Source organism: Natator depressus, chromosome 2, assembly GCF_965152275.1.
Source record: "Natator depressus isolate rNatDep1 chromosome 2, rNatDep2.hap1, whole genome shotgun sequence".
In the NCBI taxonomy this organism is placed as follows: domain Eukaryota; kingdom Metazoa; phylum Chordata; order Testudines; family Cheloniidae; genus Natator; species Natator depressus.
Window position 1 is genome coordinate 26,315,999 of NC_134235.1, and position 13,390 is coordinate 26,329,388.

At 46.5% G+C, this 13,390-nt stretch overlaps 1 protein-coding gene across 2 annotated transcripts in view; it reads left to right on the forward strand.

The window, feature by feature from the left end:
* The first annotated feature begins 550 nt into the window (after positions 1 to 550).
* EIF3H (eukaryotic translation initiation factor 3 subunit H) overlaps positions 551 to 13,390 on the forward strand; it is a 127,225-nt gene continuing 114,385 nt past the window's right edge. Inside the window, exon 1 of one of the 2 annotated variants that reach the window (XM_074942975.1) lies at positions 551 to 714. In XM_074942975.1, coding sequence (XP_074799076.1) covers positions 592 to 714 — 123 coding nt within the window. In that variant the 5' untranslated portion in view covers positions 551 to 591. The remainder of the gene's footprint in view (positions 715 to 13,390) is intronic. The other variant, XM_074942974.1, reaches the window with a different exon arrangement.

Below are 13,390 nucleotides of genomic sequence, written 5' to 3' on the forward strand. Positions count from 1 at the left end.
TAGAGATATGCGATCCAACAGGTGTTAGCGCTGGGACACGGGCTGGTTTTGTACGGGCTGACCTATGTCTGCTGGGGAGTGACGTTCTTCTATCCCGACACAGCCCCTAGTGTGGACGCAGCGAGAGCAGTACAAAGGCGCTCATGCTGCTCCAGCACAGCGTAGCCACCTCGGCTATACCTGCGCGGCTGACGTTGTACAACTCGCTCGTGGAGGCGCAGCGTAGCGGCCACTCTCACACTCACACGAACGCGGTGGCCCGCACGCGCCCAGAGCTGCCCCGCGCCCTCCACGTGCGTGTGTTTGTGTGCGAGACGGGCAGACACACTTGCCGAATCACCACTGATGCGCATGCGCGGCTTTCTGCGGCCCGATTTTATTCTACGCACGTGCGGTGTGTCTCCGGACTCAAAGTATTATCTGCGCGTGCGTCAACCGGGAACCATCCACTCAACTTCGGCCCTTTTTGACCTTTCCCTTAGTTTCCGTCCGGAAGTCATTCACAACCACCTCCGGGCCCTCAGTCACGCTTCCGGTGTTTCATTTTTCTCTTTCCGGCCGGCGTGAGGGGGGGGGGAAGCGTCTCTCAACATGGCGTCTCGCAAGGAAAGCACGGTGGCCGCCAGCACCGGCTCCTCCGCTGCCGCTAGCAAAGCCAGGGGCAAGGCGGCCCCGGGGGACTCGGCCGTCAAGCAGGTGCAGATCGACGGGCTGGTGAGTAAGCGGAGCCGGCGCGGAGGGTCGGGTCTGTGCGGCCGCCTGGCCAGGGCCGCGTGGGGGCCGGCGGCGGCGGCGGCGGCGGCAGCAGCAGCAGCAGCAGCAGCAGCGCGGTTTGAAGCATCCCCTCGGCGGGGAGAGTCGGTTTTCAGCACCCCCGCCTGGCGGGGAGACGCGTTTTCGGGTGTCCCCCTGGGGGACGGCGGGAGTGGCACCGCAGAGGCGGACGCACGTGCGGCCGCCTGGGAGGGCTTGCCGTTTTGGTCAGTTACTCGGTCATAGGGTTTTAAAAATCGTAAATCCCAGCTATTTAAATCTGTATTTCACGGTGTTGTAATTGTCGGGTTTCTGACCCGAACAGGAGGTTTTTTGTGGGGGGGGGGTTGCGGTACTACTACCCTTACTTCCGCACTGCTGCTAGCGGCGCTGCCTTCAGAGCTGGGCAGTTGCAGAGCAGCAGTTGCTGGCCGGGAGCCCAGCTCTGAAGGCAGCGCCGCTGCCAGTAGCAGCACAGAAGTAAGGGTGGCCTGGTATGGTATTTGCCACCCTTACTTCTGCGCTGCTGCCTGCAGAGCTGGGCCCTCAGTCAGCAGCTGCCACACTCTGGCCACCCAGCTCTGAAGGCAACAGTAAGGGTGGCATGGTACTGCTGCCCTTACTCCTGCACTGCTGCTGGTGGGGCACTGCCTTCAGAGCTGGGATCCTGGCCAGCATCTGCCACCCTTTAGCTGCCCAGCTCTGAAGGCAGCACAGGAGTAAGGGTAGCAGTGCCACAACCCCCCTAAAATAACCTTGTGACCCGCCCCCTGCAACTCCCTTTTGGGTTAGAACCCCCAATTTGAGAAATGCTGTTCTTCCCAATGAAATCTATATAGTATAGGATAAAAGCACACAAAAACCAGATTTCATGGAGGGAGACCAGATTTCATAGTCCATGACACATTTTTCATGGCTGTGAATTTGGTAGGGTCCTAGGTACTGGGAATGGAATCTGATGTGATCTGCAACCATGGTCTCACCCACATTTATTGCCTCCACCTTCCAATGCCCTAGCATACTAAAGGTACAAATAAAACATGGAATCACAGGATTGGAGGGAACCTCCAGAGATTTTCTAGTCCAGTTCCCTGCACTCATGGCAGAACTAAGTATTATCTAGACTGTCCCTGATAGGTGATTGTGTAATATGCTTTTAAAAATCTCCCATGATGGAGATTCCACAACTTCTATAGGCAGGTTTTTCCAGTGCTTCACTACCCTGAGAGCTAAGACGTTTTTCCTAATGTTCTACGTGAACCACCCTTGCTACAATTTAAGCCCATTGCTTCTTGTCCTATCCTCAGAGGTTAATGAGAACATTTCTGCCCCCCCCCCCCCCTTGTAACAGTTGAAAACTGTTATCATGTCCTTTTCAGTCTTCTCTTCTCCACTCTAAGCAAACCCAATTTTTTCAGTTTTCCCTTATAGGTCATGTTGTTTAGACCTTAAATAATTTTTGTTGCTCTTTTGCGAACTTTCTCCAATTTGTCCACATCTTTTGTGAAATGTGGCGTCCGGAACTGGACGCAATACTCTAGTTGAGGCCTAATCAACGTGGAGTAGAGCAGAAGAATTGCTTCTCGTGTCTTGATTACAACACTCTTGCTAGTACATCCCAGAATGATGTTTGCTTTTTTTGCAACAGTGTTACATTGTGCTTTCTTATTTAGCTTGTAATCTACTATGGCCCCCAGATCTCTTTCTCTGGTATTCCTTACCAGGCAGTCATTTCCCATTTTGCATGTGTGCAACTGATTGTTCCTTCCTAAATGGAGTTCTTTGCATTTTTCTTAATTGAATTTCATCCTTTTTACTTCAGACCATTTCTCCAGTTTGTCCAAATCATTTTGAATTTTAATCCTATCCTCCAAAGCACTTGCAACATTTCCCAGCTTGGTATTGTTCACAAATTTTTCAAGTGTACTCTCTATGCCATTATCTAAATCATTGATGAAGAACAGAACCAGACCCACACTTGATATGCCCTTTCAGGTTGACTGTGAACCACTGGTAACTACTCTCTGGGAACGGTTTTCCAATCCTTTATGCATCCACCTTCTAGTAGCTCCATCTAGGTTGTATTTTCTTAGTTTGTTTATGAGAAGGTCATGGGAGACAGTATCAAAAGCCTTGCTAAAGTAAAAGTATACCACATCTCCCCCTTCCTCCCTATCCACAAGGTTTGTTACCCTGTCAAAGCTATTAGGTTGGGTTGACGCTATTTGTTCTTGACACATTCATGCTGACTGTTACTTATCATCTTATCTTCTAGGTGTTCACAAATTGCTTAATTATTTGCTCCATTATCTTTCTGGGTACTGTAGTTAAGCTGTCTGGTCTGTAATTCCCCTGCTTGTCTTTATTTCACCTTTTATAGGCTGGCACTATATTTGCCCTTTTCCAGTCCTCTGGAATTTCTCCCATCTTCCATGACTTTTTGAAGATGATCGCAATGGCTCAGATATCTCCTCAGTCAGCTTCTTGAGTATTCTAGGATGTATTTCAAAAGGTCCTGGTAACTTGAAGACATCTAACTTGTCTAAGTAATTTTTAATTTGTTCTTTCCCTGTAGCCTCTGATCCTACCTCATTTTCACTGGCATTCACTATGTTAGATGTCCAATTGCTACTAACCTTTAACTAGCATGTAGGAAATTGAATGGGTTGAATTTCTTTCATCAATAATGTTTTGTGGCATTTTAGTTATAGATGTTTGTATCTACTATAGTATTGATGTTAAATCAATATAAATGTAACTGTGGGTAATTAGTGACTCATGGGGGAATTCTGCGCCACTGCGCAATGCAGAATTTTTCAGAAATTGTGCGTGGAGAATTTCCTTTTTTCCCCAAAGAAATGGGTTCAGAGCTGTTGGCCGCCACTAAGAGCTGCTGTACCTGGCAGAGCCCAGCTCACAAATAGAAGACAAGGCCAGGGGAGGAGGAGAAAACTGGAGGGTTCCCAGCAGCTGCAGTTCCCAGCACGCTCTGAAGGAAGGAAGCGGTGGTGTGCAGGAAACTCTGTGCAAGCCTGGGACTCAACATCAGGCTGTTTCTCCCTCTGGATCTCTAGGTTCTGGGGTTAGAGGGTGTTAGTGTCTGGGTTGGGGGAATCATAGAATCATAGAATATCAGGGTTGGAAGGGACCCCAGAAGGTCATCTAGTCCAACCCCCTGCTCGAAGCAGGACCAATTCCCAGTTAAATCATCCCAGCCAGGGCTTTGTCAAGCCTGACCTTAAAAACCTCTAAGGAAGGAGATTCTACCACCTCCCTAGGTAACGCATTCCAGTGTTTCACCACCCTCTTAGTGAAAAAGTTTTTCCTAATATCCAATCTAAACCTCCCCCATTGCAACTTGAGACCATTACTCCTCGTTCTGTCATCTGCTACCATTGAGAACAGTCTAGAGCCATCCTCTTTGGAACCCCCTTTCAGGTAGTTGAAAGCAGCTATCAAATCCCCCCTCATTCTTCTCTTCTGCAGACTAAACAATCCCAGCTCCCTCAGCCTCTCCTCATAAGTCATGTGCTCTAGACCCCTAATCATTTTTGTTGCCCTTCGCTGGACTCTCTCCAATTTATCCACATCCTTCTTGTAGTGTGGGGCCCAAAACTGGACACAGTACTCCAGATGAGGCCTCACCAGTGTCGAATAGAGGGGAACGATCACGTCCCTCGATCTGCTCGCTATGCCCCTACTTATACATCCCAAAATGCCATTGGCCTTCTTGGCAACAAGGGCACACTGTTGACTCATATCCAGCTTCTCGTCCACTGTCACCCCTAGGTCCTTTTCCGCAGAACTGCTGCCTAGCCATTCGGTCCCTAGTCTGTAGCGGTGCATGGGATTCTTCCATCCTAAGTGTAGGACCCTGCACTTATCCTTATTGAACCTCATCAGATTTCTTTTGGCCCAATCCTCCAATTTGTCTAGGTCCTTCTGTATCCTATCCCTTCCCTCCAGCGTATCTACGACTCCTCCCAGTTTAGTATCATCCGCAAATTTGCTGAGAGTGCAATCCACACCATCCTCCAGATCATTTATGAAGATATTGAACAAAACCGGCCCCAGGACTGACCCCTGGGGCACTCCACTTGACACTGGCTGCCAACTAGACATGGAGCCATTGATCACTACCCGTTGAGCCCGACAATCTAGCCAGCTTTCTACCCACCTTATAGTGCATTCGTCCAGCTCATACTTCCTTAACTTGCTGACAAGAATACTGTGGGAGACCGTGTCAAAAGCTTTGCTAAAGTCAAGAAACAATACATCCACTGCTTTCCCTTCATCCACAGAACCAGTAATCTCATCATAAAAGGCGATTAGATTAGTCAGGCATGACCTTCCCTTGGTGAATCCATGCTGACTGTTCCTGATCACTTTCCTCTCATGTAAGTGCTTCAGGATTGATTCTTTGAGGACCTGCTCCATGATTTTTCCAGGGACTGAGGTGAGGCTGACTGGCCTGTAGTTCCCAGGATCCTCCTTCTTCCCTTTTTTAAAGATGGGCACTACATTAGCCTTTTTCCAGTCATCCGGGACTTCCCCCGTTCGCCACGAGTTTTCAAAGATAATGGCCAAGGGCTCTGCAATCACATCCGCCAATTCCTTCAGCACTCTCGGATGCAACTCGTCCGGCCCCATGGACTTGTGCACGTCCAGCTTTTCTAAATAGTCCCTAACCACCTCTATCTCCACAGAGGGCTGGCCATCTCTTCCCCATTTTGTGATGCCCAGCGCAGCAGTCTGGGAGCTGACCTTGTTAGTGAAAACAGAGGCAAAAAAAGGCATTGAGTACATTAGCTTTTTCCACATCCTCTGTCACTAGGTTGCCTCCCTCATTCAGTAAGGGGCCCACACTTTCCTTGGCTTTCTTCTTGTTGCCAACATACCTGAAGAAACCCTTCTTGTTACTCTTGACATCTCTTGCTAGCTGCAGCTCCAGGTGCGATTTGGCCCTCCTGATATCTTTCCTACATGCCCAAGCAATATTTTTATACTCTTCCCTGGTCATATGTCCAACCTTCCACTTCTTGTAAGCTTCTTTTTTATGTTTAAGATCCGCTAGGATTTCACCATTAAGCCAAGCTGGTCGCCTGCCATGTTTACTATTCTTTCGACTCATCGGGATGGTTTGTCCCTGTAACCTCAACAGGGATTCCTTGAAATACAGCCAGCTCTCCTGGACTGCCTTCCCCTTCATGTTAGTCCCCCAGGGGATCCTGGCCATCCGTTCCCTGAGGGAGTCGAAGTCTGCTTTCCTGAAGTCCAGGGTCCGTATCCTGCTGCTTACCTTTCTTCCCTGCGTCAGGATCCTGAACTCAACCAACTCATGGTCACTGCCTCCCAGATTCCCATCCACTTTTGCTTCCCCCACTAATTCTACCCGGTTTGTGAGCAGCAGGTCAAGAAAAGCGCCCCCCCTAGTTGGCTCCCCTAGCACTTGCGCCAGGAAATTGTCCCCTACGCTTTCCAAAAACTTCCTGGATTGTCTATGCACCGCTGTATTGCTCTCCCAGCAGATATCAGGAAAATTAGTCACCCATGAGAATCACGGCATGTGATCTAGTAGCTTCCGTGAGTTGCCGGAAGAAAGCCTCATCCACCTCATCCCCCTGGTCCGGTGGTCTATAGCAGACTCCCACCACTACATCACTCTTGTTGCACACACTTCTAAACTTAATCCAGAGACACTCAGGTTTTTCCACAGTTTCGTACCGGAGCTCTGAGCAGTCATACTGCTCCCTTACATACAGTGCTACTCCCCCACCTTTTCTGCCCTGCCTGTCCTTCCTGAACAGTTTATAACCATCCATGACTGTACTCCAGTCATGTGAGTTATCCCACCAAGTCTCTGTTATTCCAATCACGTCATAGTTCCTTGACATCACCAGGACCTCCAGTTCTCCCTGCTTGTTTCCAAGGCTTTGTGCATTTGTATATAAGCACTTGAGATAACCTGTTGATCGCCCCTCATTCCCAGTATGAGGCAGGAGCCCTCCCCTCACAGACATTCCTGCCTGTGCTTCCTCCCGGTATCCCGCTTTCCCACTTACCTCAGGGCTTTGGTCTCCTTCCCCCAGTGAACCTAGTTTAAAGCCCTCCTCACTAGGTTAGCCAGCCTGCTGGCAAAGATGCTCTTCCCTCTCTTCGTAAGATGGAGCCTGTCTCTGCCCAGCACTCCTCCTTCATGGAACACCATCCCATGGTCAAAGAATCAAAAGCCTTCTCTCCGACACCACCTGCGTAGCCATTCGTTGACTTCCACGATTTGACGGTCCCTACCCAGGCCTTTTCCTTCCACGGGGAGGATGGACGAGAACACCACTTGCGCCTCCAACTCCTTTATCCTTCTTCCCAGAGCCACGTAGTCCGCAGTGATCCGCTCAAGGTCATTCTTGGCAGTATCATTGGTGCCCACGTGGAGAAGCAGGAAGGGGTAACGATCCGAGGGCTTGATGAGTCTCGGCAGTCTCTCCGTCACATCGCGAATCTTAGCCCCTGGCAAGCAGCAGACTTCTCGGTTTTCCCGGTCAGGGCGGCAGATAGATGACTCAGTCCCCCGGAGCAGAGAGTCCCCGACCACCACCACCCACCTTCTCCTCTTGGGAGTGGTGGTCGTGGAACCCCCAACCTCAGGACATCGCATCTCATGCCTTCCAACCAGCGGAGTCTCCTTCTGCTTTCTCCCCCCAGACATATCATCTGGTCCACTCTCCGCAATGGTACCTGTGGAGAGAACATGAAAGCGGTTAGTTACCTGTGTCTGTGTTACTGGAACCTGGACATTCCGCTTACCTCTTCTGGAGGTCACATGTTGCCAAGCTTCTTCACTGGCCTCTTGGCTCCTCTATGCAACCTGCTCTATATCGTTAGAGCTTTGTGCCCCTAGAAGCCTATCCTGAGTTTTGTCCAGAAAATCCTCAGTTTCTCGTATACAACGCAGGGTCGTTATCTGTTGCTCCAGACCTTCAATCTTCTCTTCCAATATGGAGACCAGCTTGCACTTTGTACAGACAAAGCCGCTTCTGTCCTGTGGAAGAAAGACAAACATGGCACATCCAGTGCAGGTCACAACAGCTGAACCCCCCCCCTTCCATGGGAGGGTGCAGCTGGACTCTGGTGGCAAGGGGGTGTGAGTTTCTGGGCTGGAAAGCCCTGCAGCTGGCCTCTGGGGAGTGGGGGATGTGAGTGTCTGGTCTGATGGGGTGCATGGCTGGGCTCTGGGAGGGAGGGGGTGTGAGTGTCTGGGCTGGGGTTGTCATAGGGGTTTCTTTAACTCCTGGGGGAATTTTTGTGTGTGTCTGTATTGTTACCAAAAGGAAAGGAGTACTTGTGGCACCTTAGAGACTAACTAATTTATTTGAGCATAAGCTTTCGTGAGCATCCGATGAAGTGAGCTGTAGCTCACGAAAGCTTATGCTCAAATAAATTAGTTAGTCTCTAAGGTGCCACAAGTACTCCTTTTCTTTTTGCGAATATAGACGAACACAGCTGCTACTCTGAAACCTGTATTGTTACAGACATACTGACTGACTGGTATTTTGAAATAATATACCTGAAATAATTGAAACTGGCAAAATAATTGAATTACCAAAATAATTGAAACTGGCATGATTATATAGTGTAATTTTGACAAATAAAATTGGCAAAATTTTAAAATATGTGCAGAATTTTTTTTTTTGGGCACAGAATTTCCCCAGGAGTAAAATTAGTGTGAAATAGTGGGTAAATGTGAGTCTCATGCAGAGGCCAGCCTCTGACAAAGGAGCCTGAGCATAGGTCTACAAGTGAGGGTCTGTGAAGCTCTAATCCTGATTCTGCTGCTGGCTCTGTGTCTTTAGGTATGTGAGTTGACCTTTCTCCATTTCACCACCTGTAAGATACAGCCGATACTTGCATCACTGGGATGTCAAGGATAAATTAAACTTTCTAAGGATAAAAAGTATAGTTTTCTTCTTGGTATTAAGTAATCTGGCATTGCTTATTGCTTTCTTGTGTGCTTTTACTCTGGTCAGTTCATCACTGAAGTACTCTATGCTCTGTTCAAGTGGGAAGGGGCAGCTCTGGCCAAGTAGTGACAGGTAAGATCATAGTAAGCTTAAAAAATCCCAACAACCTAGAACTCCCATCCTAGCATTTGATTATAACTAAGGTTAGTTTTAGTCATGGGTATTTTTAGTAAAAGTCATGGCCAGATCACAAGCAATAAACAAAAATTCAAGGCCTGTGACCTGTCCATGACTTTTACTGTATATTCTTGACTACAACTTGGGGGAGGGGGTGGGGGGAGGCAGCTTGGTAGGGTGGCCCTGGAGGGTGTTAGGGGAGCTGGGGAGGCTGGGGTCACAGCACAGGGCTGGGGCAGGTTCCCTACCCAGCTCCTGGGAAGTGGCAACCCTAGCTCCACATGCTGCCTCCGCTCTGCCCCACGCCCCGGTTCTGCAGCTCCCATTGGCTGGGAACCGTGGCCAATGGGAGCTGCAGGGGAGGTGCCTGCAGGCGGGGATGCATGTAGACCTAGGAGCTGAGATCCTGTTACGCCCCCCTCCCCCCCCCAGGTAAGCACTGTCTTGCACCCCAGCCCTAAGCCCCCTCCACACTCAAACTCCTGCTGCTGAGGGGCAGGGGGGGGACCCACGACTGCCTCAGTAGCAGTCGGTGCGCCTGGCCCGGGAGCTGCCTGAGCTGATCAGGCTGCCCCCAGGTCAGGTGTACCGTCCGCTGCAGAAGTCATGGAGGTCCACGGAAAGTCACGGAATCCGTGACGAAAATGGAGCCTTAATTATAACTTCCCATTACTGTTCCAGAATCACAAAGGCATGCATCCGATGAAGTGGGCTGTAGCCCACGAAAGCTTATGCTCAAATTTGTTAGTCTCTAATGTGCCACAAGTACTCCTGTTCTTTTTGTGGATACAGACTAACACAGCTGCTACTCTGAAAAGTGTAATGAGTGACTGGGTGAAGGGAGGTAAACCTGCCCATTAAAATAGTGTTTTTGGTTCTTGTGCTTGAGAAGAGACACTTCCAAATGTGAAATGAGGGTAAACCAGTATTCTCTTCCTGTCTGCAGACATCTTGCAGTGTTGGAGGGGCTAGTAATAGCTTTCTTAAACTGCAGATGTGTGAAAACTGACGAGAGTCAGGTAAATTTCGTGCTGCCACTGATTGTGAAAGCTGAGAGCAACAGCAGAGGCAAATACTTGAGCTGTTTCTGGGAAAGAAAGATCCTGGAATTCCCACTAGATCCTGAGATCCTGGAAAGATCCATGGCATCTCTCTATAGCAGTGGTTCTCAAAGGTTTATACTGGTGACCCCTTTCACATAGCAAGCCTCTTTGTGCAATCCCCCCTTATAAATTAAAAACACTTTTTTAATATATTTAACGTTATAAATACTGGAGACAAATCACGTTTTGGGGTGGAGCCTGACCGCTCGCAACCCCTCATGTAATAACCTCGCAATCCCCTTAGGGGTCCTGACCCCCAGTTGGAGAACCCCATGGCTATAGTAACATGAGAATTCCCCCTACTGGATCAGATGCTTAAGAGGAAGGTGTAAGAACCTTGCAGTAGGAAAATGTCAGATAATCTGCCCCTTATGATGATGTTTGTTTGTATTATTGTAGCATTTCTGAGTCCCAGTCCTGGTTAGGTCACATCTTGAACTCAGATAGGTTGAGCTCTGAAGCAAGAGGTCAAATGCCTCCAGAAATACCCCTCAGGAAGTTTTGTTTTAATTATGACAGAATCAGATATCAAAAACATTCAGAGAAATATCCAGCCCTAAATTCTTGGCCTCAATGAAGGCAGAACACAAGAGTGAAAGTTACTAACAAAAAATGAAATATGTCTTCTAGAATCACTTAATGCAGTGTTACAAAAGCCTTCCATTATATTCTTTCATTCTGTTTGAGTAAACAGTCCTTGTTACTCTCTCCTAAGCATTTGTTGTATTCTATCTTTCTCCTTTTATGACATTTCTGATTACGGTAATAACAGAATGAAGCTTGCTAGAATATTTCACTGGTGCAAATCAGAAGACTGATTCTTTGTAGTGCTGAGATTTATTTGATACTGGGGGAGAGAGCATCAGGGAGTCAGAACTTCCTCTTTCTCAAACTGCAGCTTCCCTAGTCCAAGTGTAAATCAGAGCAGCCCTATTGCTTCTTTAGGATATATTCCTGCCCTAAGAGTTTACAATTTAATAAATATTAAGGAAGAGTAACCTTTGGAAAGTGTGCATACTGTTTGTGTAACAAACATTTATACATTAAGAAGGGCAACATTAATTTCCCCCTCTGTTAATATTTGCTTGTTATGGTTACATGGTTAGCTGCACCTGTATCCCTTTTCTGGTCTCTGAGTGCATCCCCTCAGGCCTTATGTCTTTGCTTATCACAGGGCAGAATTCTGAAGTTCACCCACTCTTAGAATGGGCTCTGGGCTACAATAGCATGTGTATGATCTGTGCTTACCTAGCAGGTCTGACTAGGTTTGGTATCTGTTGTTCTTCCCTTCAGGAATCTACGACCTGTGGTTCATATAATGACCAAACAGCATTTTAAAAACAAAGTATTGTTTATTTTGCAGTAGGAACAAAGATTTTAGAGAGGATTTAAAAACAGCATGTCTATCTTGCTAAAAGGGATGGTAAGCCTTTTGGCAACCTAATTTCTCCAGACACTGGAACAGGTGCTTGTGTCTCAGCGTTGGTCCCTGAAATAACTCCTCTGAATAGCTACCTTCCTCTCCTATGAGAGATGTTTGCTTTCTTCAACAACCAGCATTCCTGTGACACTCTGTGTTCCTGGACTTTGGTCCTTCTGGACAAAATTAATTGTGCAGGTTGGTTGGGGAGGAGGGAAAATCTTCAAAGCTAATAGTTTGGCATTTGTCCCTTAACTGTCAAGTGTCTGTTGCAGAGTGATTGATCTTGAGGTATTTAATTCCTTCTTGGTTGGTTGTTTCTTACAGCCCACTATTAAACTTACCCATACGGTAAACATCCCAATAACCGGGCCAACATACAATATTCATAAATTACTGTAGAGCAGCTCCAGAGTTGCTACCTCAATACTATTTCAAATATTTTTTTTTATTTTACTTGAATTTCAGTGGTTTATTTTAAATTGTGTTGTACTTCAGATTTTATAGTGACTTCCATTCAAGGATCTTTAAGTCCTTTGTAGGCATTTATGAATAAATCTTCAGGACTTCAATGAAAGGTAGGTAGGTATTTTTAGCTTAAGTTGCAAGCTCATTGGGACAAGCACCATTCCTCTTTTTTTTTTTTTTTTTTTTTTGTTTATATGGTGCCTAGTGCCATGGGGCCCTGACCTCTATGTACTACTGTAATATAAATGATTATTAATAGTAATTTCCCTTTTACAAATGGGAGACCTGAGGTGCAAAGACAACCTTGCCCACGTTCACAGAGGTAGAAAGTAATCTAGATAAAGAACCAAGGTTACCTGACTACCTATATTTTAATGAAATAGCTATAATTCCCTTTTTTGTCTTCAGAGGTGTACCATGCTACTGGGTAGCACCATCAAGTTTCACTTTCTCCTGTTGAGGCAGTAGAAGAAAAAATCATTCATTATTCTTTAGGCTGTTCAATTGGAAAACTAGAGAGCTACAGTAAGATTAAAAACACTGCAAATTGTAAATAAACTGGCATTTTAAGGTTGTTAGACTGAGCTATTATCACTGATTGAATTTGGAAGGCCAAATATAAATTACACTTTTGATTAACGGCATATAAAAGTTGGAAATCTTGAACAAATGATTGTATATGTGCAAAAAGGTGTCCCTCCCACCCTTTTTAAATTTAAAAATACAAGTTCTGTTTACATATTTGGCATTATTTATCTGGTAATCCACAGGTTTTGATGCAAACAGTATTCCCTTCTCATTGTGTTGAATTGATCTGTAAATTGGGCATTCTGAGAGAGTATCTAGCTGACAAAGTTCCAGCTACTGGGGTGCATTATAACTACATTGACTTGTACTCTTGGTAACTTGTACAAGTACTTGATTTAATTGTTTCATAAAAACAAATCCTCCATTTGACTAAAGCAGTTTTAATAGTTGTGCTTTTCAAGTGGTCAAAGGCATTTGGGCTTTAGTTCTATTCTTCACACCAAGCAGATGACTTTTGGATACATGATGCACCTTCATTTTGTATAATATCTTTTTGGTATGATTTTGTTATTTTAATCCAGTGCCAAGCAGGGGTTTGGCTGAATCAATGAAGAGTTGTTTGATTTAAGGGACCCTAAGCTGAAGAATAGGGAAACTGAGGCAGTACGCCTGCAGATCGACCTCAGGCCTTGAGGGAGTGCTCAGGAGATGTCCAGTCCACTTACAGTTATCAGTGCTGTCTCCCTTTCCTTCCAAAATAGAGGTGACATTTTTAAGTAGTTTTACATAATCATGTTCCTTTTGGTAGCCTGAGAAAAAAGATACTTTGGTCCCTTAAAATATGTGCTGACTACTTATGATAAACAATCTTTCACCTTGCATTTAATTGTGATGCTTGGGGTACCTTTCCCAGACCTGAAGAAGAGCTCCGTGTGACTCAAAAGCATGTCTTTCTCACCAGCTGGAGTTGGTTCAGTGCAAGA